The sequence below is a fragment of the Podarcis vaucheri genome (genome assembly GCF_965113315.1).
Source record: "Podarcis vaucheri genome assembly, chromosome: 17".
NCBI classification, from domain to species: Eukaryota; Metazoa; Chordata; class Lepidosauria; order Squamata; family Lacertidae; genus Podarcis; species Podarcis vaucheri.
Genome location: NC_138755.1, coordinates 38,965,805 through 38,993,439, shown reverse-complemented (window position 1 = coordinate 38,993,439; position 27,635 = coordinate 38,965,805). Strand labels below are relative to the sequence as shown.

At 47.2% G+C, this 27,635-nt stretch overlaps 1 protein-coding gene across 1 annotated transcript; it reads left to right on the top strand.

Annotated features, from left to right (window-relative positions):
* Positions 1 to 300: 300 nt before the first annotated feature.
* Positions 301 to 25,605, top strand: NOP2 (NOP2 nucleolar protein). Its single transcript, XM_082205988.1, has 16 exons — positions 301 to 423; positions 3,911 to 3,956; positions 5,485 to 5,546; positions 7,895 to 8,133; positions 9,736 to 9,779; positions 12,661 to 12,818; positions 14,954 to 15,153; positions 18,370 to 18,459; positions 18,546 to 18,633; positions 18,775 to 18,915; positions 20,338 to 20,477; positions 20,885 to 20,974; positions 22,708 to 22,830; positions 23,321 to 23,418; positions 23,523 to 23,653; positions 25,038 to 25,605. The coding sequence occupies exons 1-16, from the start codon at positions 318 to 320 to the stop codon at positions 25,361 to 25,363; spliced, it is 2,082 nt and encodes a 693-aa protein (XP_082062114.1). The 5' UTR covers positions 301 to 317; the 3' UTR covers positions 25,364 to 25,605.
* The last annotated feature ends 2,030 nt before the right edge of the window (positions 25,606 to 27,635 follow it).

The following is a 27,635-nucleotide window of genomic DNA, read 5'->3' as shown; positions in this document are numbered from 1 at the left end:
GCTTGCAGCAACTGCTGCACTTTCCTGAGTTACGCGCTGCTGCCCCCAGTAACAAATCAAGGTCATGAAATGAAATCCTGGGTTTATTCTCCCCTGGGTTCCACGGGCAGCCCTCACTTCCGCCTCGCGGGAGGGAAGGAAAGGGAAAGTCCGCCTCCCGAAAGACCACCCACTTGGCCGCGAATGCTGAATGAAACAAAGACTCCGCCGGCTGGCGAGGCTGGCCAATCAGCGCCCGCCGGCGGGGCGGAAGGAAGGAAGTGCGCGCGGCTGAGCCTGGGAAAAGGGGGCAGCCCACGTGGAGGAAGAGGGAAGCCATGGGGCGCAAGCTGGACCCGACCCGCAAGGTGAAGCGAGGCCCGGGGCGCAAGGCGCGCAAGCAGCGCGGAGCCGAGGAGGAGATCGCTCGTTTCCTGCCGCCTGGTAACATTGCGACACCCCCCCTTTCCCCACACACTTTGGGTTCGGCCCTGCGGGGTGGATCGTGGGCAGAGTATCGGGGCGGGTGGATCGACACCGGAGAGTGCACGTGCTGTAGAAACCCCAGTCCGCGTGCATTTTGGATCGCGCGAAGAAAGCGCGCATTTGTTGTCTGTAAAGCGGGGGATCTGGGATTAAGCTGCACGGTCGGCCCCTGCGAAAGCTGGATGCCGCGCATCGGCGGGCCGTCGATTCTATGATATAGAATCACAGGCTTTCAGAGTTGGTAGGGACCGCGAGGATCACCCAGCGTTTCTCAAACGTGAGTCGCCAAGTGTTGTTGGACTACAACTCCCATCAACCCCAGCAAGCAGGACCAGCGGCCAGGGATGACGGGAGTTGTAGTCCAACAACAGCTGGCGACCCACGTTTGAGAAATACAGTGGTACCTCGGGTTACATACGCTTCAGGTTACATACACTTCAGGTTACAGACTCCGCTAACCCAGAAATAGTACCTCGGGTTAAGAACTTTGCTTCAGGATGAGAACAGAAATCGTGCTCCGGCGGTGCAGCGGCAGCAGGAGGCCCCATTAGCTAGAGTGGTGCTTCAGGTTAAGAACAGTTTCAGGTTAAGAACAGACCTCTGGAACGAATTAAGTACTTAACCCGAGGTACCACTGTACTGATCTTGTCCAACCAACCCTCTTTAGTGTGGGAATGTGCCCCCGCACGAAGCTCCAACTAACAGCATTATCAGCACCACACTCCAACCACTTGAGCTAAGCAATCCTTATGGTTCTGCCTTGCTTAAGCGCATGAGGACGTCCCTTAGGGTGCTGCAATGGAATTCTGGTAGCTGCTGCAGTGCATGTACAGTCATACCTCGGGTTACAGACGCTTCAGGTTGTGTGATTTTTGGGTTGCGCACTGCGCTGAACCCGGAAGTACTGGAACGGGTTACTTCCAGGTTTCAGCGCATGCGCAGAAGCGCTAAATCGCACTTTGTGCATACGCAGAAGCGGCGAATCACATCTGTGCACGCGCGGGTTGCAAACGTGCCTCCCGCACGGATCATGTTCACAACCCAAGCGTCCACTGTTTTCTGCCCACCTCTCGTGTGCTAAAGGCGCAGCCCCATGTATGCTTAACCAAAAACAAGCAAGTCCTGTTGGATTTACTCTGAATTTGCCTCTTAGTTGCGGTGCTTAGGATTGCTGCACACATGCTAGTTCAACTCTCTTCTTTCTAACAAGATAACTGGTGGCCATTGGCCATCCGCCGTGCCTCCACCCCTGCATCTGCAGTAGGGATGATAATAGTTTCACTTAACAGGGTTGTTGTTAGGGATCTGTAGGTGTTATTGTAATTGCTACCTGCCCTTCATAAGCAGGGCCCAGCGATGTAAAATTCAGAATTAAACCAGTTCACAGGGATAGGGTGGGTCCTGAAAACACGCGTCTCAGATGTCAGAGGCAAAGGTATCATAAGAGGCATGCTTTTAATTTTTGAAGCTTGCATAGTTTCTGTAGGTATTCCATGGGTCTCCTGATTGGCACTGAAACTGGTGTTTCATGTCGAGTTCAGCATCTTCTGAGCTGCAGCTCTGACTTTGTGTAGGCTTTGTTCACAAGAAGACTTGTTGCGGGATGGCTGGATTCATCTTGCCTCTTCTGTTGAAATGTTCCCTCCATGGCTTTTCTGACATAGTGTTATAGGGCTGGGTAGCCAATGTGGTCCCTCGGTATGTGGTTGGACTACAGCTTCCATAGCTAGCCACCGACACACATACTTTACATACTGGCTGACTTTTCTCCAACCCTTCTTTATTCCTGCTTGCGCCAAACGATGGTTTGGTCTTCTGAGAACGAGCCTTGGCTCCCTTGCTCTTTTCCCCTTGTGCGTTGTCCACTATTTCCTTCTCCTTTTGTCAACACAGGCAAACCATGGTTTGCACTTGTCTGCAAATGTGGGTTGCAAACCAGGGTTTGATTCTGCTTGGTAAGCAAATGTAAACTATGGTTCGTCTGTCTGAACAAAATAGGGAAGGGTGCTTTGCTGCAAGCAGGAACGTGGAGTAATTGATTGCTGTGTGCAAGGAGAGAAAGGAATTCGCATCTCATGGGTCTGCAAAGCTAAGGTTACCAGATTTTGTTCAATGAATCCGGGGACACTTTAAATACATACATAAATACTATATGTTTGGGACGTTGGTGCTGCAGTGATGGCGGTGGCAGATGGGCAGCTGCTGCCTTGACCTCAACTGCCACGTTTCCCCTTCCTCCAAGGCTTCTACCTCCTTTCTCCATGAGCCTGGGCAGCCTCTGAGTTGTTGGTTCTTCGGTGGTGGTGGGGAAGCAGTGTGCGGTGCGTCAGGCATGGAAGGTGGAGAAGGAGGGCCGAGAGCGGTGGTGGCGGCGAGGCTCGGACAGCGTGATGCCTCCCTTCCCATCGGAGCAGCCCCAATCCCACTCCTGCTTGCACGCAAGCTCTGATAGACAGCGTGAAGCCTCCCTTTACAGCTGAGAGATCCCCACCCCGCACTGCTTGCACGCAAGTAGGCATTGGGAGGCTGCTCTGATAGGCAGCATGAAGCCTCCCTTCCCAGCTGAGTTGCTGGGGTCAGGGAAGGTGGAAGCAGCCCGGAAGCTGCGTCTTAGAGTCCCTGCACCACCATCATATGGGGACTTCTGAGCAGCTCCTGAAGCCAGCCAGAGCCAACTGCTCTGGGCTGCTGAGACTGCCGCTGCTGCATTTCCCGGGGACATTAGATGAAATCCGGAGATGGAATTTGTCCAGGGACTTATTCGCAAATCCAGGGACCTTCCCCGGGAAACGGGGACATCTGGTAACCCATGATCTTTCCATAATACCCAAACCATGGTTTGGGACAGCCTTGTATGTAAGCCCTTGCGTGGTAGCCATGGATGACAAGGAATTGTGTGCAGGTGAGTGGGTGAATTGATGGAGAATTGCTCTGCCCCAGTGCAGAAACATGTCAGGCCGCTGTTGTAGGAGAGATGGAGCTCTCTGCCCCTCTCCCACCAATCCCTAGCTGGCTACTAAAAAAACGTGCGGTCTATTAACATTTGAGAGCTTATTTCACGAATCTGGACTGGCATTGCATCTGGGAAAACCGTAGCAGCTAGCTTACCTTTCTTGCCCCGTCCCAAGGAGAAAGGGGTAAAGAAAGAAGATCAGTGCAGAAAAACAGCTTTGACTCTTCCTTCGCCCTGTGAGATTCCTATCCCCTTCTCCTTTCTCTGGGTGTTGGTGGTGGTTTCAAAACTCTCAGCAGGCAGAGATCTCTCGCTGGGGGTAATGGCATTGCGGCCCGGCAGCTCTGCCTCCCCGGTTGAGATTTTGTCCTATTTGAAATCACATTGAATGGAGTCAGGAGGCCTTGATGGTTTCTTGGTCTTGCTTGCTGTATTGCTATATCAGCCTTCTCATAATTTTTTATTGTTCTTTTTCTCCTTCTTAACCTCCAGATTCCTCTGACGGTGCAAAGAAGCTTTCCAGTCATGCTCGACGAAGGTTGGTAGTGAAGGCGGCTTTATTCAGAATGATGCTTTGCTCTTATTTTTAAATAACTCAGGAGAACAAAATTTTTGCTGCGTTGACACCTGCAGTTGTTCTAACCCAATTTCGACATGCTGATTTCATACCTGAAGTTGGTTTTGTTCTGTAAGCTCTAGTTTTTTTGCAATTCGTGTTTTTCACTTTTCACCATAATCTTTATTTTTCACAATGCAAGAATTCAATATTTTTATTAAACACATAGCCAAAGTAGTACAATGTGAGTATAAATGTAAGTGACTTATATAGCATTGAACATGATATGTATATCTATGTACAGTTGGAGGTACGCAAAAAAATGGGGAAGAATTGTTTTTCATTTGCTTTTGCACTGCTTTTTTTCCACTGTTCTTATATGTTCTTTCAATTCTGATTTAAAATCTGAAATCAATTTTCATGTGCATGCTATAGTTATTCAATTTCCGACTTATTTACACATTTTTGTCTACTTGAAGGAGCCAAATTGTCTACCTGAAGAATATAAATATTTAGGTTACAAAACTATAAAAATAAATAAAAATTAAGTTTGCAAAACAATAATTACCATGTGTTTAGGGTAGATCAACGTGTCAGTGTCTACTTATTCCCAGTGTAAATATGACATATCGGCAAAAGTTGGAAATGGCAAGATAACTATAGCATGTACACAAAAATCGATTTCAGATTTGAAATCAGCATTGAAAGAACATATAAGAACAGTCGAAAAATCTCATGCAACAGAAAATGGAGGGGGGGGAAATGTTCCCCAGTTTAAGGACTGCCCACCAAGGAGAGAGACTTTAATTCTTTGCTTTTTCCTGTGTTAATTGATTCATTAATGACATCTAGGGTTAACTGATTGCATGAACCATATCTATCGACGTGGATTTTATTAATGTTATCTGCTTTCTGAAGAAAATGATGTTAGAATGCACGTTGTAAGCTAGTATGCTTGCCACTATTGCTAGGCCATCTTTGATTAAATTTGCCAGTAACCGTGTGGTTTGTTTTAGGCATGGCTCTCATGGGAGGTTTGCTTCCACAAGGCTATTTGGGTTGAATCCTAAGGATTTGATTCTTATACTCAAGCAGTCCAGGTTAGAATTAGAAATGGAGGAACATAATTGGCAACAGATTGCCAAGCCTTGTGTTTTAATGTTGATTGTAGTTCGTCTGGCTATGGTTAACTCTACTTTTATATTCTTAGGAACTAAATAGTTGTGCTAGCAGGAACCAGCACAGAGTCCTGCTATTGCAACAGGATTAAAAAATATATATCTTCTAAATTATACTTGCTGCCATTTTTTAAAATATAGGCACATTCATCTTATCGTATATATTTTTCTTTTCCTCTAGAAAACATGATACCGAAATGACTTGAAAAAAGTAAATGTGTCCTTAAATCTAACTCTTACTGAATTCTTGGCTAAAACTTTACTTAGTGTACATTGATTTATTTTGCTCGCTTAGCCATGCTTGCTTTTAGCTCATTCTCGTCTTGTTTTAGAGCTGCAAAGAGACGAATCAAATCTACAAAGCCCCAGGCAGATGCCCCTGATCTCCAGACAGGTGAGGGGGCACCAAATTCATTTTTGTTCATCACTTTGAAGAGGCTGTTGTTGCTTTTCGGTGCCTAGTGCAGATGGATGTAAAGAGGAGCTACAGCAGGCTTCCTCAACCTCGCCCCTCCAGATGTTTTGAGACTACAATTCCCATCATCCCTGACCACTGGTCCTGCTAGCTAGGGATCATGGGAGTTGTAGGCCCAAAACATCTGGAGGGCCGAGGTTGAGGGAGCCTGAACTATAGGTTGGTGCTTGAGTGTTTCCTTCCTTGTGAAAACGGGCGGGGGTGTTTCCCTGCAGACATTGGTGTCGATTCCAGCAGGATTTCTGTACTCCCCACAACCTCCAGCTGCGCCCATTCCCCACACCCTGTTCTTTTATGGGTGGTCTCTTGAGCCTCAGGAACAACTTTCCAAGATGTGCAATAGACTCCATCTTCATCTGTTCTGCCTCTGCTGGGATTTGGGGGTGCTCTCTCTTATAATCCAAAAAGGTAACAGTGTTGGTACCGTATTTGGCAGTATCCCTAGAATTCAGGCACCTTAAAAATCAGCAGATGTATTGTGTCACGAGCTGTCATAGATAATAGCAAACATTCGTCAGATGCTAGAAGATTTTGAGTTCATAGCAGCCTCCTGTCTTTGTGTCTGCTTCTGATGTCTCAAAGGAAGGAAGAAGACAGGATTCCTTCTTGATTCCACATGCTGTAACAGTCAGGAAATTACAAACAAAAACCCCTCACAGTTATGCACCTCTCCACTCCAAAAAAAAATTCTTTATGTATCTTGCTCTGTTTTCAACCCAAAAAAGAAGCACTTATGCCCTAAACTCTCAACCACAGGTTGAAGCTTGCTCTTACTCCCATCTATTAACTGACAAAAGTCCTAGTTGATAGAAGTACAAATTTAAAGTACTTACACCAGATCGATGGCAACTTGTGCTCTGGGAGGTGGACCTGATCTTTGAGCTCAGCTCTTTATTCTTGTGGCAGGATTGCTTGCTGCGGCATTCGACCGACCTGCCCACATCGTCTTTCGCTTCCATTCGTTTTTAATGTGTGACATTTTCATGTATTTTTCATCTTTGTTGGAAGCCGCCCAGAGTGGCTGGGGAAACGCAGCCAGATGGGCAAGGTACAAATAATAAATTATTATTATTATTATTATTATTCTGCAAAAATGTTGTTTTTGTAAACATTGGGGTTTTTTTTTAATTCCTTTAAAGACATGGCACCATATTTTTGTGCTCCCAGTACGTTTCCGAGCACAATTCAAAGTGTTGGTGCTGATCTTTAAATCCCTAAACAGCCTCTGATATGTAAAATACGAGATTCTAGAATTTATTTGATACTTAGCAAAGGAATGGGGGGAAGTCTGAGGCTCGGCAGAGCCTAGTTTAAATATATATATATAATACAGTGGTGCCCCGCAAGACGAATGCCTCGCAAGACGGAAACGTCTTGCAAGTTTGTTTCCTTTTTCTTAACACCGTTAGTACAGTTGCGACTTGACTTCGAGGAGCAACTCAGAGAACGCGGTGTGGTAGCCTTTTTTGAGGTTTTTAAAGACTTTGGTGATTTTTGAAGCTTTTCCAAAACTTTGCTGACACCGTGCTTCGCAAGGCGACAAAACTCGCGGAACGAATTAATTTCGTCTTGCGAGGCACCACTGTATATGAATGTATATATGTTTACTAAAAATTAATAAAAATTATTCTGCAAAAAAAAAAAAAAAGCCCTAAACAGCCTCGGCCCAGTATACCTGAAGGAGCATCTCCACCCCCATCGTTCTGCCCAGACACTGAGGTCCAGCGCCGAGGGCTTCTGACGGTTCCCTCCCTGCGAAAAAGCCAAGTTACAGGGAACCAGGCAGAGGGCCTTCTCGGTAGTGGCGCCTTCCCTGTGGAACCCCCTCCCACCAGATGTCAGAGAAAAATAACTACCAAACTTTTAGAAGACATCTGAAGGCAGCCCTGTTTAGGGAAGCTTTTAATGTTTAATAGGTTATTGTATTTTAGTGTTTTGTTGGAAGCCGCCCAGAGTGGCTGGGGAAAGTCAGTCAGATGGGCGGGGTATAAATAATAAATTATTATTATTATTTCTAAGGACTTCAGGTTCTCACATGTCTTTGATTCTTTGCCGTTTTAACCTTGCATTTCATATTTTCCAATACCTGTTGGCCTCCTTCTAAAGTGCCTCCATACTTGGTTTGAGCTAGATGCCTTGAATACTTGGATTTTTCTCGGGAAACTGAAGTACGAAGCACTCTTTAGAACAGGTACAACTACCGCTGCTTCAGAACATTTCTTCTTCAAGACTTGTTCTAAATAGTTCCTTCTGGTCCTGCTTTGCAGAGACGCCTTTGTTGAAGAGGGCAAATGGAAGAGTGGCCGCACAAGATGGCCGCCAGCATGGCTTTAGCGATGCCAACGCTTCTTGGCTGACTCCTTCGGCCTCAGGAAAAAAGAGACCGAGACCCGAAGAGAGTGATGGAGAGGACCGTGAAGCAATTGCTGAGAGCGGCGGAGATGATGGAAGCGAGGAGGAGATGGTGGACGACTACGGAGATCTGTCTTCTGATGACGAAGAGGAGGTAAGGATTCCTCGACCTTCCATTATAAATGGGTGAAAATAATTCTTACTGTTGGGTGGGAAAGAGTTTGCGTTGTATAACTCAGCTGTGACTTGGTAAATCTCCCATCTGAATCTTCAGTCTACCATGAGGTATTAAAAACAAATGGTAAGTAACTTAAACTGATGGAATATGCGCAGCTTGCAGATCTAACGTATAGAATAAGAGAACGGGAAGAGCATTCGTTTAAAGAAGATTGGAGAATGTTTACTGAATATATGGGGGGAATTGTGTACGCTTGGAAACGTTGGCATCATTAAGACAAATTCAACAGTGTAAATCAGTTTTGATGGAAGTAATAATGGAATACTGAATGGTTTACATAAAATAGGCAGGGGTTTATGATATGTAAAATGAACCACAGAAAGAGAAGAAGGAAAGTCATTGATACTTTAAGGTTGTATAGGTGAATATTCTAAATTATAAGAGCGAAAGAGAGAGAGTGTAAGTGTCTTTAAAAAGGAAAGGGGAAAAATATTTCAGTAAGAAATGTGCATATTGTGCCACTTTCCTCACCCTTGCAACTGCAGGGATGTTTGTGGCATTGCAAGTAGGCGAATGAGTCATTTGGCTCTTAACCTGCTGCTTCTCTGCTGCAAATAGATTTTTGCATCGCCTGCAGCTATTGATGCTTCTGGCACCCCCTAGAATTCAGACAAGGTTACCTTCCGTAAAATAATGGACTGAAAAGAATTGCCAGTGCAGGCAGTGGAAAACCTTTCTGCTTATGAAAATCTCTTGTTAGCATGCTCCTCCGAAAATCTTCAGTACTTCATTGTTCTTAAAATATTTATACAAATGCTATATATTTATATAAAAAAAAATTATAGGGGTTTCATTTTCACCCTCTGGACATTGCACCAGTGAGGCTGAGTTGCTGATTCCTGGGGCCAGATGTCAGGCAGCAATGTTCAAGGCCATGTTAAGGAGGAATGTGTGTATCTTGCCTGGGAGGAAGCAAGATCTGCTTTTCTCAGGCAAAGTGTTACTCAAGAGGTACCAGAAGGTAATGTTTGAAAACCAATGAACGACAATTATCGAGAGGTAGAAGAGGATTTACTCTACTCGGCTATTTTGAAGACAGGTTATAACAATGTATAAAAACCATCTTGAAATTGGTAATTGAACAGGTGATGTGTAGGGAGAAGGGGTAAATGTATTTCAAAAGGATAGTTGGAAAAGTTGTTTATTTGGGAGCAGCAAAATGAGGGAGGAAAATAGAGGGGACACCTGGGGGGGGCGGGTGGGAAGTCCACTTTTAAATTTGTGTTAATTTGGTGGCAATTTGTTTAAAATTATGGAATATCAATAAAAATAATTGGAAATGAAATATGAATACAAACCAGCATAAACAGATGTGTGAATCTGGAAGATAACAATCCGTGTGTTTACTTACAATGAACAGTGTCGACTTCTCCACTCTGCAATTCCTGTTGTGGATCAGTGTTATTGATGTGTGAGGTGTATATCTGACATCTGATTAAGCTGCTTCTCTCTCTCTCTCTCTCTCTCTCTCTCTCTCTCCTTCTCATGTGTGTGTCTTTTTTAAAAATTTAAATTCAGCTCTTGCCTATAGAACAAGCTGCCCAGAAAGAGAAGCTGGAGGGGTGAGTAAACCAAGAGATTTAGATTTTGTGAGCCGACGAACCCTTCACCCTTTTAGAGCAGGAATTTGCCAGCATGTCATTGGACTCCCATCAGCCCCCAGCCAATGTGACTAATTCTCAGGGGCGATGGGAGGTATAGTCTAGCAATATCTGGAAGGCACAAAATGGAGGCCAGTATGGTGCAGTGGTCAGTGTTAGAAATTCAGATGTATACAGTGGTGCCTCGCAAGACGAAATTAATTCGTTCCGCAAGTTTTTTCTTCTTGCGAGTTTTTCGTCTTGCGAAGCACGGTTTCCCATAGGAATGCATTGAAAATCAATTAATGCGTTCCTAGGGAAACCGCCTTCAGACCAGGTCCTCTTCTGAAGGCTGGGGGGGGGGGGAAACAAGGGCTCTGCTGTCCCGGGGAGATTTTAAAATGCTGGGGGTCGGCAGCGAACGCTTCACTCCCGCCCGCCAGCATTTTAAGATCGCCCGGGGCAGCGGAGAAGTCTCGGCTGTCCCGGGAAGGCAGGCGGGGGGGGAGCAAAGACTTTTGCCCCCCCGCCGGCCTTCAGAAGAGGTCCAGGACCTCTTCTGAAGGCCGGCTGTGGGCGAAAGTCTTTGCTCCCGACCGCCAGCAATTTAAAAGAGGTCCCCGGAGATTTCCCTATGGGCTTTCGTCTTGCGAAGCAAGCCCATAGGGAAATTTGTCTTGCGAAGCGGCTCCAAAACAGAAAACCCTTTCATCTTGCGGGTTTTCCGTCTTGCGAGGCATTCGTCTTGCGGGGTACCACTGTAATCTATAAATGCCAATTGGCACCTTAAACCTCGGCTGCAGTCACCACAATGGAATGTCTAGGCACCGTTCCCCCCACCCCACCCCATTGGACTTACGATGATGATTCATTCCATTTTTATATCGCTTTATATTTTCAAAAACAAATCTCAAAACAGTTTACAACACATTAGGTAAAAGGTAAAGGGACCCCTGACCATTAGGTCCAGTCGTGGCCAACTCTGGGGTTGCGGCGCTCATCTCGCTTTACTGGCCGAGGGAGCCGGCGTACAGCTTCTGGGTCATGTGGCCAGCAGGACTAAGCTGCTTCTGGCGAACCAGAGCAGTGCACAGAAACGCCATTTACCTTCCCACCAGAGTGGTACCTATTTATCTACTTGCACTTTGACGTGCTTTGGTTGGGTGACCTTGGAGCCAGTCACAGCCTCTTAACCTACCTGAGAGGGTCGTTGTAGAGATTAACTGAGGAGCGGGGAGAACCATGTACTCCTTGGAGAAGACAGTGGGATATAAGTGCAATAAGTAACCTCTTCTGCGTACTTGCTTAAGAAAGCTAGAGGGACCAGCTTGGATGGAGATGTCAGTCACCAGCATGGGATCCAGAGATCATAGAATCCTAGAGTTGGAAGAGACCACAAGGGCCATCGAGTCCAACCCCCTGCCAAGCAGGAAACACCATCAGAGCACTCCTGACATATGGTTGTCAAGCCTCTGCTTAAAGACCTCCAAAGAAGGAGACTCCACCACACTCCTTGGCAGCAAATTCCACTGTCAAACAGCTCTTACTGTCAGGAAGTTCTTCCTAATGTTTAGGTGGAATCTTCTTTCTTGTAGTTTGGATCCATTGCTCCGTGTCCGCTTCTCCGGAGCAGCAGAAAACAACCTTTCTCCCTCCTCTATGTGACATCCTTTTATATATTTGAACATGGCTATCATATCACCCCTTAACCTCCTCTTCTCCAGGCTAAACATGCCCAGCTCCCTTAGCCGTTCCTCATAAGGCATCGTTTCCAGGCCTTTGACCATTTTGGTTGCCCTCCTCTGGACACGTTCCAGTTTGTCAGTGTCCTTCTTGAACTGTGGTGCCCAGAACTGGACACAGTACTCCAGGTGAGGTCTGACCAGAGCAGAATACAGTGGCACTATTACTTCCCTTGATCTAGATGCTATACTCCTATTGATGCAGCCCAGAATTGCATTGGCTGATCTCCACGTGGTCGCAGTTGGACTGGCGCCTGGCTAATTTTCAACACTGGTAGCGCTTAGAGCAGGAGTTAGCAAGGTCTACCTTGCCTGGGCCGGTTCACTGCCGCGGAGCCCCCTCCATAGGCCAAACTGCAGGTGCGTGTGATTTCCGGTGTCTGCGCCTGCGCAGGCACGATTTACAGCGCCACGGAAGTGAGTTGCTGTGCTGCACTGGTTTAGCACAGCACAGGGACTCACCGAGCAGGCCGCTTGGTTCGGGAGCAGCTTGGCAGCCAGTAAAACGATCCCTGTGGGCCCCTTGTGGCCCATGGGCCTTAGGTTGCTGACCCCTGGGTGAGAGTGTCGGACTAGGGTCTGGCAGGCCAGGGTACAAATCCCCACTCAGTATATGCCCAGGGCCTCTCAGCCTAATCCACCTCACAGGATTAAATGAGGAGGGGAGATCCTTAGCGGAAAAGTGGGGTCTAAAATAAAAGAATGGACAACATTGGCCACCCCTGTACAGTGGTGCCCCGCAAGACGAATGCCTCGCAAGACGGAAAACTCGCTAGACGAAAGAGTTTTCCGTTTTGGAGGTGCTTCGCAAAACGAATTTCCTATGGGCTTGCTTTGCAAGACGGCAATGTCTTGCGAGTTCCTGCTGGTCCCCCCCCCTTTTTCTAAGCCGCTAAGCCGCTTATCAGCTGATCCGATCAGCAGATAAGCCGCTTAAAGCCGCTAATAGCGCTAATCCACTAATTCGTCAATGGGCTTGCTTCGCAAGACGAAAAAACCGCTAGGCGAAGAGAATCACAGAACGGATTCTTTTCGTCTTGCGAGGCACCCCTGTATAGGGGAATGCACTCCAGTGAGTGGTAAAACTCTCCTGCTGAAATGCTTCCCTTTCTTGGATGCAGCCCGGCCTTCAGCGACGATGACAGTGGCAGTGAGGATGAGACGTCGCCGCGGAAACGGGAGGCAGCGCAGGATCAAAGCAAGGACACAGGCCTGCAGCTCAACGTGGACACAGAGGAGAACTTTGTGCTTCCCAGCGGGCAGGAGATAGAGAAAGAAGATATCCTTCCTCTTGGTTGGAGATGGGGGCGCCGACATGTCTTTGGGGCGAGGGGGGAGATGTGCCATGTTGCCCTGGGCCGGCCGCCTTAGGTTTCCTTGCACGCCTTTTCCTCTGTGACCCCTTGGGCCTCTTCTTGGCATGGCAGCGTGTGGTTGCGATGCGGCACGGGAGCTTGCCTTTCTCAGGCCAAAGACCACGTTGACCCAGCGGTTGTCACATGTCAAAGTGGGCATGGACAATCTTTTTTTAAAAAATAAGGACAGATTTCGGGGGTCTTGTAGGGTTGTGTTGCAAAAATCTTTTGGCACCACAGCAGGAGCCCTTTGGGAGTGCTCAATTAAAACATGGTTACATTTTTTTAAACGGAGAAATTGTGGGGGGCCTTGGCATCCTAAATTATTATTGTTATTGTTGTTGTTGAATTTATATACCGCCCTATTCCCAGAGGTCTCAGGGCGGTTCACAGAGCAACATCAAAATATAAAACCACAAACTATATAATAATTTTAAAAATGGCATCAAAATCTCACAGTGAGGAGAAGTCAGTAAAATAAAAAATTCCTTATTTTTGTGATCAGTTAAGAATGGTGGGAGGCTTGGAGAACAGCCCCCCAGGAAACCATTTGGTATCACAGCAGAAAACCTTTGAGAGCAGCAAGTTTTTGGGGGGTTTTAAAATGACTGGCCCCACATGCAAGCTAAGCACCCACATTGTAATGGGAATGAGTGTCTGCGAGTGTCTGAGGGAACTCCTGGTTCAGATATCTAGCGCCTGCCCTTTGGTTTGAAACTTTTTGTTCGCAGTAACGGAGTGGTACCGTATTTTTCGCTCTATAAGACGCACCAGACCACAAGACGCACCTAGTTTTTGGAGGAGGAAAACAAGAAAAAAAATATTCTGAATCTCAGAAGCCAGAACAGCAAGAGGGATCACTGCGCAGTGAAAGCAGCATCCCTCTTGCTGTTCTGGCTTCTGGGATAGCTGCACAGCCTGCATTCGCTCCATAAGACACACATTTCCCCTTACTTTTTAGGAGGGAAAAAGTGAGTCTTATAGGGCAAAAAATACAGTAATTCCGACTTGCTTTTACAGGGCTGTTTCAAGGAATGCCAACGTGTGCAGGTCCTTGAATTCTTAGCTGCTCCAAAGTGTTGCGAGGATCCACTTTTATTTTATTTTTTAAAATATTTATTAAGATTTTACAGAAAAGAAAAACAGTATAATAAAAAATACAGAAAAAACAGACATTTAAACAAGTAGAAAAAAAAGAAATAATCCATTTTTCGATATCTTTAGGCTCATTTGCTTATTTCCTTGACCTCCTCACACCTCCCCTGTTTGTATTCCCATTTATTAAATCCTTTCAGCAAATCCTTACCCTCTTTCATTTATCTTTACTCTATATTCTTAACCTATTATAACTATAAATTTTCATCTATATAACTACCTATATTTACATATTCTTATTAGCCTTAATACCAAAACCACTTATTTTCAGTCCAACATCATTTTAACATTCATTAATTTTACAGTATTTCTGCAGATAGTCTTTAAATTTCTTCCACCATTTCTTCTCCCTGGTCTCGGATTCTGCCAGTCATTTCTGCCAATTCCATATAATCCATCATCTTCATTTGCCATTCTTCCAGGGTGGGTAAATCTTGTGTCTTCCAATACTTTGCAATGAGTATTCTTGCTGCTGTTGTAGCATACATAAAAAAAGTTCTATCCTTTGGCACCAATTGGCCGACAATGCCTAGAAGAAAGGCTCTGGTTTCTTCAGGAAAGTATATTTAAATACTTTTTTCATTTCATTATAGATCATTTCCCAGAAAGCCTTAATCCTTGGGCACGGCGAGGATCCACTTTTACACTCCAGAGTAGACAGTATGGAATCAGTACTGTGTAAATGTAGCATTTCTGTATGTAACAGCGTGTTTTTGTAATATCTTGCCTGAAGTTGTCTGTTTCTGCTTCTTTACGGTACACTGCTTGGAGATGTTTTTAAATCTATTAAGCAATCTGGAAATTAAATCATCAAATCAAAAATCAGGTGGGCCCCCTGGGTGGTCTGTCTTGGGATCAGGCCTCAATCCCTGTCTCTTCTGTTGCTCCTTAACATCCTAATCACCTGCTCAGCCCCCTGACCTGCAGATCATTCACCAGCGCATCAAAGACAACATAGAGGTGCTTCAGGATTTCAGTGCGAAGCGAGAGAAGGGGCACTCGCGGCAGGAATATCTCGCCCTTCTGCGCCGGGACCTTGCTGCTTACTACTCTTACAGCGACTTCCTGATCGAGAAGTTGATGGAGCTTTTCCCACTCTCTGAGGTACTTTCCATTATTGTTATCCTAACCTGTTTTCTGCCTGGATAATTTATTTTTAGGGACGCGGGTGGCGCTGTGGGTTAAACCACAGAGCCTAGGACTTTCCGATCAGAAGGTCGGCGGTTCAAATCCCCGCGACGGGGTGAGCTCCCGTTGCTCGGTCCCTGCTCCTGCCAACCTTGCAGTTCGAAAGCACATCAAAGTGCAAGTAGATAAATAGGTACCGCTCCGGCGGGAAGGTAAAGGGCGTTTCCGTGTGCTGCTCTGGTTCCCCAGAAGCGGCTTAGTCATGCTGGCCACATGAGCCGGAAGCTGTACGCTGGCTCCCTCGGCCAGTACAGCAAGATGACCGTGGCAACCCCAGAGTCGGTCACAACTGGACCTAATGGTCAGGGGCATCTTTACCTTTACCTTTAATTTCTTTCTGGGGATAACCCAGTTTTGGAGCCCACATGTTGCTGGGCTCCAGCTTCTTCCAGACCCAAGGCAGCATGGCCCAATGGTCAGAGTGATGGGGGGGGCCAGGTCAGGGAAGGTTGCACTGAACTGTGGTTAAGTAGCACGACACCTGAATTTGATCCTTGATGGCAAGGCTGAATTGTTTAGGCAAGTAGCTTCAAAACATTCTCATGGCTCTTCCACTTTCTGAAGGCTGTATTCACTGCTGAGAAGACTTAAAGCTTGCGGGATCTCCCCCCCCCCCCCAAAAAAAAAATAACTAACTAACTAACTAACTAAAATCTCCAAGGTCTACTGACTGGCAGTTTGTGGGTAGGGGAATAAGGTACAAGTTGAGTGTGAAAGGAGAATGGGAGAAGAAACTACAGGAGATGAGTAAAAATAATTTTGAGAGCGTGGAAGGAGAAGAAACTACAGGAGATGGCTAAAACAACTTTTGAGAGGCCTGTGGGAATGGGGAGGAGCAAATATAAAAGTAAAAGCCACCTTCACTTAGAGCAGTGTTTCCCAAACGTTTTTGGGCAACGGCACACCTGTTTACTGAAAAAAAATCTCGCGGCACACCACCATTAAAGCCCCGCCCCGTGACGTCAGCGCGCAGCGTCACGCCGGGAGGGACGCACAAAAGTGAAAGTTTTTTCCCTCCCCCTTGCCGGGGAACCTCCAAGCTTTGGGCAGGCAGGCAGGCAGAGCTGGGAAGGGGGTTTCCAGGGGACACGGCAGCTCCTCGAAAGGCTTCTCTCCGCTGCGCTCAATCCTCCTCGGAGAGGATTTCCCCTCCGGTCCCATGCCTTCGTTTGGGGCATCGCTCCGGCTGCTCCCTCTCCCGCCGCGCAGGAGCGATGCCTCTCTCTGGCTCTCCCTCCGCGCAGGCTGAGGGAGGGAGGGAGGGGCGCGTGTGACCCGTCTCTGCTGGGAGACCAAACCCAGCGAGGCAGAGTCGCGCGGAGGCGCCCAGGCAGCGCTGCCGGCTGCGAGGAGGAGCGCCAGGCAGCAGCAGGAGGCGCGGCCTCTCCTCGCCGCCGCCGCCCCGACTCGCCCGCCTCCCTCCAGGCATCTCGCGGCACACGAGGCAACGTCTCACGGCACACTCGTGTGCCGCGGAACACCGGTTGGGAAACACTGCCTTAGAGGCATCAGGATTTGCCTGAAAGTGGGGAGGGGGGAGGCTGAATCACAACACCTCTAGAGTAAATGTAGCTTGAAAAAAGGTGAGCTGTAGAAGTCCTTACCTCAAGAGAAAAACTGTGACAAATAATTCAGCCATTTCCAAAAATGGATTAGAAAATTATGTCAGTAACTGCCAAGTGATTATGCCAAACACTCTCTTCATCAGCCATCATCTTGTGACTGGCTGTGCTCTTGCACCGTCGTTTTGCTACTGGTGGGCCAAAAGTTTTCAGAAGCCTTCTTTGAGCCCTTGGGACAATATGTTTGAGAATGAGGTGGTGGTGTTACGTTTACAGTGGTACCTCAGGTTACAAACACTTCGGGTTACAGACTCTGCTAACCCGGAAATAGGACCTCGGGTTAAGAACTTTGCCCCAGGATGAGAACAGAAATCGTGCGATGGTGGCAGCGAGAGGCCCTATTAACCTCAGGTTAAGAACAGTTTCAGGTTAAGGACAGACCTCTGGAAGGAATTAGGTTTGTAACCAGAGGTAGCAATGTATATCCCACCTTCCCTCGAAGGAGCTCAAGGTTCATCCCATTTCATCCTCACAACAGACCTACGAGGAGGAGGTCAGGCTGAGAGGCAGTGACTAGTCCCAAATCACCCAGTGAGCTTCATGGCTAAGTAAGAGATTTGAACCCTGGTCTCCAACACCCTAACCACTAGAACAGAACACTGTACATCTTTTCACTTTTATTGACCTGCCTTCTCAGGCAATAGGGCTTAGTTGCCAGGTGATCGTAAGACAGGCCAAAGAAATAAAAATTATTTTTTTTAAAAAAAAGATATTCTCCCCCCCCCCAACTCTATGGCATTCATTGCCTCAAGATGTGGTGACAGCCACTCTCTTAACTTTCTTTCTTTTCTAATACCGATTTATGGAGAATAAATAAGTCTTATTTTCTTTCTCCTCCTGTGTTGAGGCTGCATTTTAGTATTTTAATGTTTCGATATTTTAATGTTGTATTCTAATCTTGTTTTTAAGTTGTATTTATTCAGCTTGTTTTTATTATTGCTTGTTAGCTGCCCTGAGCCCGGCCTTGGCTGGGGAAGGTGGGGTATAAATAAAAATTATTATTAATAATATTATTATTATTATTATTGGTGGCTGCTAGTCGCAATGGTTTGATAGAACTTCCAAAGCCGAGTAAAAAGAAAAGAAAGGCCAAAAAATTTAAATGGATAATAAGGAAGAGGATTTGCTGAATTAAAATTTGGGAATTGGAATACAGAAAGGGGAGGTATGAGGAAGTCGGGGAAGTAAGTTACAAGAAAATAAGGGATTGAAATTATTCTTGTTTTTTTGTTTGTTTGTTTTTTGTTTGTTTGTATTAATGTTTTGTTTTGTTATTATATAATTTGTGAAACTTCAATAAAAATCTTTTAAAAAAAATAGAACTTCCAAAGCCGGTGGCAGCAGTAGCAATCCCTGGGGAGCACGGCAGAGAGAATGGTGTTTCACGCCTGTCCTACTTGTGGGATTTTTCTCACAGGCCCCTGGTTAGCCACTCTCAGAATACGACTGCTCATAGGTAGCTCTCATGCCTTATTTTGGTCTTTCTGTCTCCTCCCATTCCCACATTCAGCTGGTTGATTTCTTGGAGTCCAACGAGGTTCCTCGGCCGGTAACCCTTCGCACCAACACGCTGAAGACACGACGGCGCGACCTGGCCCAGGTGTGTAGCTGGCGGAGAGCCCCCCACCCTCAGGTGAACCCTGGTTGACAAAACCTCACTCTGCTTCTTTCCCCTTCATCCCACAGGCTCTGATAAACCGCGGGGTGAATCTTGACCCCTTAGGAAAGTGGTCCAAAACCGGTCTTGTTGTGTACGACTCCTCTGTGCCTATAGGTGAGTCGAAGGCTGTGTTATCTTTCTCTTCACACACACACACACACACACACACACCCCTCCAAAAAACCAACAACAGCACCGCCACATTTCTCAGCAGCTGGTTTCTCATGGCTTTGCTTCTTCTCCCTTCGCTCCCAGGCGCCACCCCAGAATACTTGGCTGGCCAGTACATGCTGCAAGGAGCATGCAGCCTTCTCCCCGTCATGGCTCTGGCCCCCCAGGAGAACGAGCGCGTCTTGGACATGTGCTGTGCCCCAGGAGGCAAGACCAGCTATATAGGTACTGGTGGAGGATTGGGACCGGACGGGGTGGGGGGAGAGAGGGGTCTGTTCTGCCATCTTGTTGCCTCCCAGAGTGCTGCTCTTCTCTGCCGGCTAAGAGGCCATCTTGCTGAAGGAAACTTCAACTGGAGCCTGGGCTTGGGGGAAACTAGGCCACAACACAGCGGAACCTCAACTGGGCTCTTTGGGAGCCCCAACCCACATTTTTCCACTGAGGGGAGAGGTAATCTATTTCTGCTTAGATGCAGCAGGGCTAAATCTGACCCTGAGATCATCCTCTGAGACTCTTCTTCATTTGCTTCCTTCACGAGAGGTCCTGATGGTGGCAGCCCAAGGACGGGCCTTTTCTGCAGTGCTCCCCATTTGTGACATGCTTTCATGGAAGTCTCGCCTGGTGCCTTCGTACATCTTTAGGCGCCAGGCAAAAACGTTCCTTTTCAACCAGGCCTTGGGCTGACTGGCATCCGATGTCCTTTTAAATGTGTTGTGGGAAGGGGGGACTATTGGTCTGGGGTTTTTTATTATATATTTTTGTCTTTTTTATATTGTCTTTTTTTGTTGTGAACCACCTTGAGCTCTACGAAAGAGGGGCGGTATACAAATTTAATAAATAAATAAATACTAAGTCCTAAGAGAGCCAGTGTGGTGTAGTAGTTAAGAGCGGTAGACTCATAATCTGGTGAACCAGGTTCGCTTCTCCGCTCCTCCACATGCAGCTGCTGGGTGACCTTGGGCCAGTCACACTTCTCTGAAGTCTCTCAGCCCCACTCACCTCACAGAGTGTTTGTTGTGGGGGAGGAAGGGAAAGGAGAATGTTAGCTGCTTTGAGACTCCTTTGGGTAGTGATAAAGCGGGATATCAAATCCAAACTCTCCTTCTTCTTGTGCTGATGCCATGGCTGTGTCCCAAGAGAAACCTGCTGCAAGTTGACCTCTGTTTTTGGAGAAACTAATCCCACCTGCTCACCTTTGCTGTGTTTTTGGGTCACTGGGAGATGACAAGAATGTCTCCTTTGACGATTTTGAGCTTATCTGCAGACTCTTCTACAGGGGCCCGCAATTTGTCCTACTTCTTGTTTTTCTGAGTTGTTGATTTGGGAATATAGCTGTTTGTGGGATGCAATTCATATTCCTTTTTCAGCTGACCATCTAGCTTAGGGTAAGAGATTGAAATAAGGGAGGGCGTGGAAATTACCTCCCATTCTTAGCGCTCAAGGGAGTCATTCTCCAAAGACCTTGTCTCTCCTCCTACTGGAGGGGCGCCCAGAAAATCGACATGTAAGCCCAAACTTTGATAGGTACAGAGCTGCCTAAGGAGAGAGGACCTCAAGGACAAGATGTCTGGGAGAAATTTTTCAGGGCTGGAGGGAGACCCGTTATTTCTTTGCAAGCGCTAACCCATTTGCGTTCTGCTTTGGCAGCCCAGCTGATGAAGAACACGGGTGTGATCCTGGCCAATGACAGCAATGCCGAGCGTCTGCGCAGTGTGGTCGGCAATCTTCACCGCTTGGGCGTCACAAACGCTGTTGTGAGCAACTGTGACGGGCGCCAGTTCCCCAAGGTATATCTGGTTGCGCAGGAGGTTGGTTGAGGGCATTGGGTTTTGTTTTGTTTTTTTGATGGCTCTGACCTTTCTTGACCCAGTGGATCCCTGGCGGGGAGGGTCCACTTTGTGAGGAAGCTGGTACAGATGCTGTCTTGGGGCAGGATTCCACCAGTGCAGACAGAGACAAGGCAAGAGTGACAGTCCCTCAAGTTGAGTTGTCTGCCACCTCCTTTCTGTGCTGGGCGGAGAAGGAATCCCCAAGTGATGGGGATGGGCAGGGACAGTTGCCACTGTTGTTTCTTCTGCTGACCTGGAAGGTTTTAAGATACCCATTTGGTGTCCAGGTGGCCAGCCCAAGAGAGGGAGAGACCATGTAGAACTGAGGGAGAAACGTCCTCCTGAATGCATTTTTCTTTCCCAAGGTACTAGGTGGCTTTGACAGAGTCCTGCTTGATGCTCCATGCAGTGGAACAGGTGTTATTGCAAAAGACCCCACGGTTAAAACCAATAAGGTGAGTTGGGCCTTAATCGCTGCAGTGGGGCATTGGGAGGGGTCTGTCAGGAGCTCGTCTTACACTCGAGTAGGACCCTGGCAGAGACACATGCCTGACTGGCATGTTCCATCCCTCCTGGTCAATCGTTCAGGAGCTTCAAAAGCTTTCTTCTGCCCAAATATCACAGCGACCGATGCCAACCGACATCGGCACACTTTGGGATCCGCAGAGTCCTCGCAGCTTGCGTGACAGACCTCAGCAACTCAGCGTTTTGGCTAATCTACATTATTTACATATCAACACACACGGAGCACTGCAACATGGCTCCCTCTCTCTCTAGCATCAGACAGCAAAGAGAAAGGACAAAGGACAATAGTCCCACTTCACGGAACACAGTAACACAAACATCCTGTCTCCGTCACTTCCCACTTCGTGGATTCAAAATATACACCATCATGTGATAGACAACAATCCCATGACTGCAATCACGGAGCAGGAATTCTAACAGGGTCTTCATCAGTGTGCAGAAAAAGAGGGACTGCTTCATTTTATTTCTTACCTAAACCTCTTGGAGGATATTTTGGGGGAAGTGAGAGAGGTGTGTTGATGGCAACAATTATACCACAGATTACTAAAGGTACAAGAAGTGCAAGAGGATGCCAGCGTGCCTGATGAATAAAGTCAAGGAAGCAAAAAAAAGGCAAGAACGCCTTCGTTTTTAAAAGGGTGGCAGTGTGGCCCAACGAGAATGAAATTAAGTACAAGCTCTGGCAAAACAAATGTTACGGCGACAACCAGGCAGGCAGCGAACAGTTTGACCATTGTATAGCTAAGTGAAAGGATTATAATCAATTTTATAATGAATGATTTTAGAGTGTTGTTTGTGCTGTACTTTTGTACTGTTTTATTGTTGTTAGCCACCCTGAGCCCGGCTTCGGCTGGGGAGGGCGGGATATAAATAAAATTTATTATTGTTATTGTTATTATAGCATGAGATGAGGGAGCTTACAGAGAAGCTGAATTGTTTATTTCTGCCTGCCTACACTTCAAAAGATGCTTGGCAGTTGCCACACCTGAACCAGTTTTGTGGGGAGGTGAACCTGAAGAACGAAGTCAAACAGAATGCAGTTTTAGGGCTAATGGGCATATTCTTAAAACTTAACCAATTGCCAGGATCCAGGTGGCTTAAACCTAATAGTTTTTGAAAGAACTCAAGATGTACATCGTAATGACACAAGAAGGCGCTTATACCCAATCACAGCGTTGGTGTGGTCTTTGCCAGAGGCTCTCCTAGGCCTGAGGTCTGCTAACTAAGATTCTTCTAGCGCCTGAACCCTCTGAAGCATTCTGCATGCCAAGCATGAGTTCTGGCACTTAAGCCCCTCCCCAAACTCTGGATTAAGGAGTGACAGAAAGTGCCTTCTAATCTCACCTCTGCCATGAATTTGCTGGGTTGCATTCAGCAAGTCGTGTCTCATCCTTAGCACCTCAGCGCCACCTACAAATGGGAATCACAGCGGTAGGAGGTTTCTTCAAGGGCTGTTGGGAAATGTAAACCAATGGTGGGAAGTGGGTGTCACTAGGTGCATTGGAGAGTCCAATTCCCACCTTGACAATTGGGACTGATGGGAATCTTTGAGTTCAGCACCATCTGCAGAGCCTCATATTCCCCCTCCCTGGTATAAACAATGTGCTGCTACACGAACATTTCATCTCACTATTACTGATGTGCGTCTGCCTTGCTCTTTCAGGATGAGAAGGACATTTTGCGCTGTGCCCACCTGCAGAAGGAACTGCTTCTCAGCGCTATTGACTCGGTTAATGCCGCCTCAGAAACCGGGGGCTACATCGTGTATTGTACGTGTTCAGTCATGGTGAGTCGTCTTCCCCCTGTTTAGTCTTCTCTGCCCCAGGCAGCGGAGCACCCCTTTCCAGTAGGAAGCTTTAAGGACGCGGGTGGCGCTGCCGTCTAAACCCCTGAGCCTCTTGGGCTTGCTAATCAGAAAGTTGAATGTTCGAATCCCCGCAGCTGAGCTCCCGTTGCTCTGTCCCAGCTCCTGCCAGCCTAGCAGTTCAAAAGCACGCCAGTGCAAGTAGATAAATAGGTACCACTTTGGCGAGAAGGTAAATGGCGTTTCTGTGCACTCTGGTTTCTGTCACGGTGTCCTGTTGTGCCAGAAGCAGTTTAGTCCTGCTGGCCACATGACCCAGAAAGCTGTCTGTGGACAAATGCCAGCTCCCTCAACCTGAAAGCGAGATGAGCGCCGCAACCCCATAGTCGCCTTTGACTGGACTTAACTGTCCAGGGGTCCTTTACCTTTACGTTTTTAAGGAATCTGACCGTCCATTGTCTGTGTTTGACAGGTGGAGGAAAACGAGTGGGTGGTTGATTATGCCCTGAAGAAACGCAATGTCCGCCTGGTGCCGACAGGCCTGGACTTTGGCAAGGAAGGATTTACCAGGTGTGTCTCTCTAATCCTAAAGCTGGAATGCAAGAACAGCTCATGATTCTCATTGCTCTCGGCAACTCACAACGTGCAATCTTTGTGTTCCCCTTGACACTCAGGTTTAGGGAGCGCCGTTTCCACCCTACCTTGAAATCCACTCGCCGCTTCTACCCTCACACCCACAACATGGATGGCTTCTTTGTCGCCAAACTCAAGAAGTTCTCCAATGCCATTCCCAAGCCTCCAAAAGGTAACCGGCTGGAGGGTTTGCCTCATCAGCAACCTTTGTTTTCTTGCCAAACAAATGCTCCCACAATTCTGTGTCCTGGAAACCGTTTCTTGGCTGCCAGTTATGGAATTTTGCTGAACTGTTCACTGCAAGACTCTGATCCTGTTGAGCTTTAGTCAAGCGGTAATACTTTTGTTTTGAAGCGGTGGGGTTGTGGCATGTAGCATATATTTTTAGGTTTTTGGTTCTGCTTTAAATATAACCTGGAACAGAGAGAAAAAAATGTGAACAGTGAGTGATGGTGCTTGTGGAAGACGTTCTTATTTTCCCAGCAGCCTGTTTTTGCTCTTAATTGGTCTACGTCTTTTGGTTGGGTAGGATGTATCCTTTTTTAGGTTATTGCAGATGAGCATTTTTAGTTAATAATGGTTTTTTATGTGTTTTAGTTTGGTATTGTAGGCTTGTTTCTCAGGAAGGAAGGAAGGAAGGAAGGAAGGAAGGAAGGAAGGAAGGAAGGAAGGAAGGAAGGAAGGAAGGACAGCCAAAATACATTCCAGACTTTGTGCTCTATCAGCGTTGTGTATTTAGCTGCTGATATATCACAATGTTGAGAACCCGATATTGCCCAGCCCTGATACATTCTGTATACACCAAGCAGCATACGTCACTTGGGCTAGAACTTCCCATCGCTTCACCTGACCATCATCATCATTTATTACTTATACCCCTTCCATCTGGTTGGGTTTCCCCAGCCACTCTAGGCAGCTCCCAACCGAATATTAAAAACACAATACAGCATTAAACATTAAAAACTTCCCTAAACAGGGCTGCTTTCAGGTGTCTTTTAAACGTAAGATAGTTGCTTATTGCCTTGACATCTGATGGGAGGGCGTTCCACAGGGCAGGCGCCACCACCGAGAAAGCCCTCCGCCTGGTGCCCTGTAACCTCACTTCTCGCAGTGAGGGAACCACCAGAAGGCCCTCGGAGCTGGACCTCCATGTCTGGGCCAAAACGATGGCATTGGAGACGCTCCTTCAGGTATACAGGACCGATGAGGGCATAAGAGGCAAACACCCAAATCTTACAGATAGTTCCCCTTTCTGGGCTCAGATCCCAGCACCCCAAGCCCACAGATAAGGATAATGTCAAAGCAAGCCTATTAGCTTATAGCAAAGGAAGTGAATATAAACATGATGAGCTCATTGCTACAACTCCTAACAATTAATTGGGGGGGTTATCTTGCCTACCAAGATGGCATTTGCGGAGCTTCCAGAACCCTGGGTTCAACACAATGCTCTCCCTTTTCTTTGTGGTCCTTTCCTTGTTCCTGCCCTGCTCTCTCTTTCCCTGCTTGCTCCAGTGTTGCTGCCATTGTTCTGGTCTAACGCTTGCTTCTGTTTCCAGACGAAGAGCCGAGCGGGGAGCCAACCACACAGACAGCAAAAGAGGGATCTGTTGTAGCAGCAGCTGAGCCGCCGGCTAAAGCGACGAAACGCGTCGAGTCGAAGGCCGTTAAGAAGCAGCCTGCAAAACGGGGACTTTCTGCCAAGGCGCAGCCTGCGAAAGGAGAGTTGAAAGGGGATGAGCAGAAGAAGAAGGTTTTGGTCTCACGGCAAGGCTCCTTCCAGAAGCGGTCCAGGCCCTTGAAGGCTTCTCGGCCCTCTCCGGGAGCTGCGAAAGCTCGGCCATCCCCCAGCAAGAAGCGCAAGGTGCACCGAAACCATCAATAGGGAGGAAATTGCATTGCTTGGTGCTTTTCTGACAGCTGCCAGACAACGCTAGTAAGACTACCGTTGATCCTCCCCAAGGCACTTTGCCCTGGCAAGACCTGTGGCCTGGTTGGCGTTTGGGCACTCTCCTCTGCACACTGGGGCTTACGTAAAATATTTAATTTTCTTTTAGCCCTCTTAGAAGGGCAGAAACTGTCTGAATTTGTCAGTCATTAAAAGATTTTCTACCTGGCCGTGTGGCATGTCGGGTGTAGGATTTTATTTCAAGTCTCAGTATGGTTTTTATTTTCATTTTTTTCCACAGCTGAAAGTAAATACAGTTGGATCTAAACTAAAAGAGGGAAGGGAATTTGGTGGGGGAAGGAGACAGTGGGGAGAAACAGAGAGTGACAAGGAATAGGCTCTGGCAGAGGCCACTGGGCATGTACTTCATGCAAACAAGCACGGATCCCAAATCTTGGAGCGCTTATTCTTTTTGTGCCGCCTGGTGACGGTAGCCTTTTCGTATGTTGTAAGAATAGGCACGTCTTCTGACTACTGAGCTGTTATGGGGAGAGATACTCCCCTTCCAGTGTTGCAACACTCGTCTTTTGACCAATAGGGCAAACAAAAGCCCAGTTACATTGCCCCTTCATCAAGGCCCAGAGACTTGTGTTGTAATGGAGCACCTGAGAATTTTAAGTCTGCCCCCCCCCACTTGTCCATCACTAAGTAGCTCCATAACTGAAGATCCAAGCCAAACCTTGCAGAAGCCAAAGCAGTTTGCCATTGCTTCAAGCGTATAGCGAAGTCCAGCTTTCTGGTCTAGGCCTCCCATGGGTCATTCACATGAGATTCGCCATTGCCCTCTTGTAGAGGGTGGGTTTTGTATAGTTCACCAAGGCCACCAGGTCCTCCCACACTGGGTTCCAGAGGGGCTTTCTTAAAGTAGAGATGGGTGATGTAGAGTGGGGCACCCCACAGCACCTAGCTCAGTCTGGGTAGCCCATTCATTTTCATCACATGAACCTTGCCCCACGGACTCAGAGGAGTGTCCACTGTTCCAAGTTGGACTTAGTTACAGGTAGGTAGCCGTGTTGGTCTGCCATAGTCAAAATAAAAAAATTCCTTCCAGTAGCACCTTAAAGACCAACTAAGTTAGTTCTTGGTATGAGCTTTCATGTGCATGCACACTTCTTCAGATACACAGTTGGACTGTGTTTTCTTGATAATATGTGTAAGAGTCCGGTTGTCCAGTGCTACCAGTATCCTTGAGAATGAGAATTCCCAGATAAGTTAGTTCAGTGGGACACAATTGGAAATTCTTATAATGAGCATGGATGGGCAGCACATCAAGAAGCACAAATTTTGATTTAAATCAGCTGACACTTCTTGTTGGCATCTGTCTGTCTCAAGAGATGATGGTAGGCAACTCTGGGGGGGGTGAAGTCAAACCACTGTTAGCTGCACAGAGTGTGTATCGAAGTTGTGGGCTGCTCAAATGACAAGACCCCACGCTGGTGGGGTCCAAAGGAAAGCAGAGCAATGCGTTTGACACCAGTTTGGCTGCAGGAGTTGCTGGAAGGAGGCGGACAAGACACCATCCAACCGTCTTGGGGACTCCACTCCAGATTTGTGTAGGGTTTACTCCTGAGGAGGTGCAAAATGAGAACTATAATAAAAGCTATATTTATATGGACATCTACTGAGAAGATCTGGGTGGTGCTGTGGTCTAAAGCACAGAGCCTCTGGGCTCGCCAATCAGAAGGTCAGTGGTTCGAATCCCTGCGACGGGGTGAGCTCCCATTGCTCGGTCCCTGCTCCTGCCCACCTAGCAGTTCGAAAGCACCTCAAAGTGCAAGTAGATAAATAGGGAAGGTAAACGGCGTTTCCATGCGCTGCTCTGGTTCGCCAGAAGCGGCTTAGTCCTGCTGGCCACACGACCTGGAAGCTGTACATTGGCTCCCTCGGCCAATAAAGCGAGATGAGCGCTGCAACCCCAGAGTCGGTCACGACTGGACCTAATGGTCAGGGGTCCCTTTACTGAGAAGAGCCATTAAAAGGCAACTGTACCAAAAGAAATTATTGTGGAAAAATAATAATAATGGGGCACTCAGATTTGTCCTTTGCGCCAGATTAGCAAAGTCTGCCTGCAAAAACACACACACACACACACAGTGCTACAGCTATTTTAAAGGTCTTGCACCCCTACTTTCGGAAGGCTGGGGTAACTTGGTAGAGCATGAAGCCCTTATAATCTCAGGGTTGTGGGTTTGACCAGCACACTGGGCAC

Coding starts and splice junctions, on each gene's coding strand:
- NOP2 (XM_082205988.1), top strand. CDS start 318: ATGGGGCGCAAGCTGGACCCGACCCGCAAGGTGAAGCGAGGCCCGGGG. Junction 5,547..7,894: donor TGCCCCTGATCTCCAGACAG/GTGAGGGGGCAC, acceptor CCTGCTTTGCAG/AGACGCCTTTGTTGAAGAGG. Junction 18,460..18,545: donor GACGGCGCGACCTGGCCCAG/GTGTGTAGCTGG, acceptor TTCATCCCACAG/GCTCTGATAAACCGCGGGGT.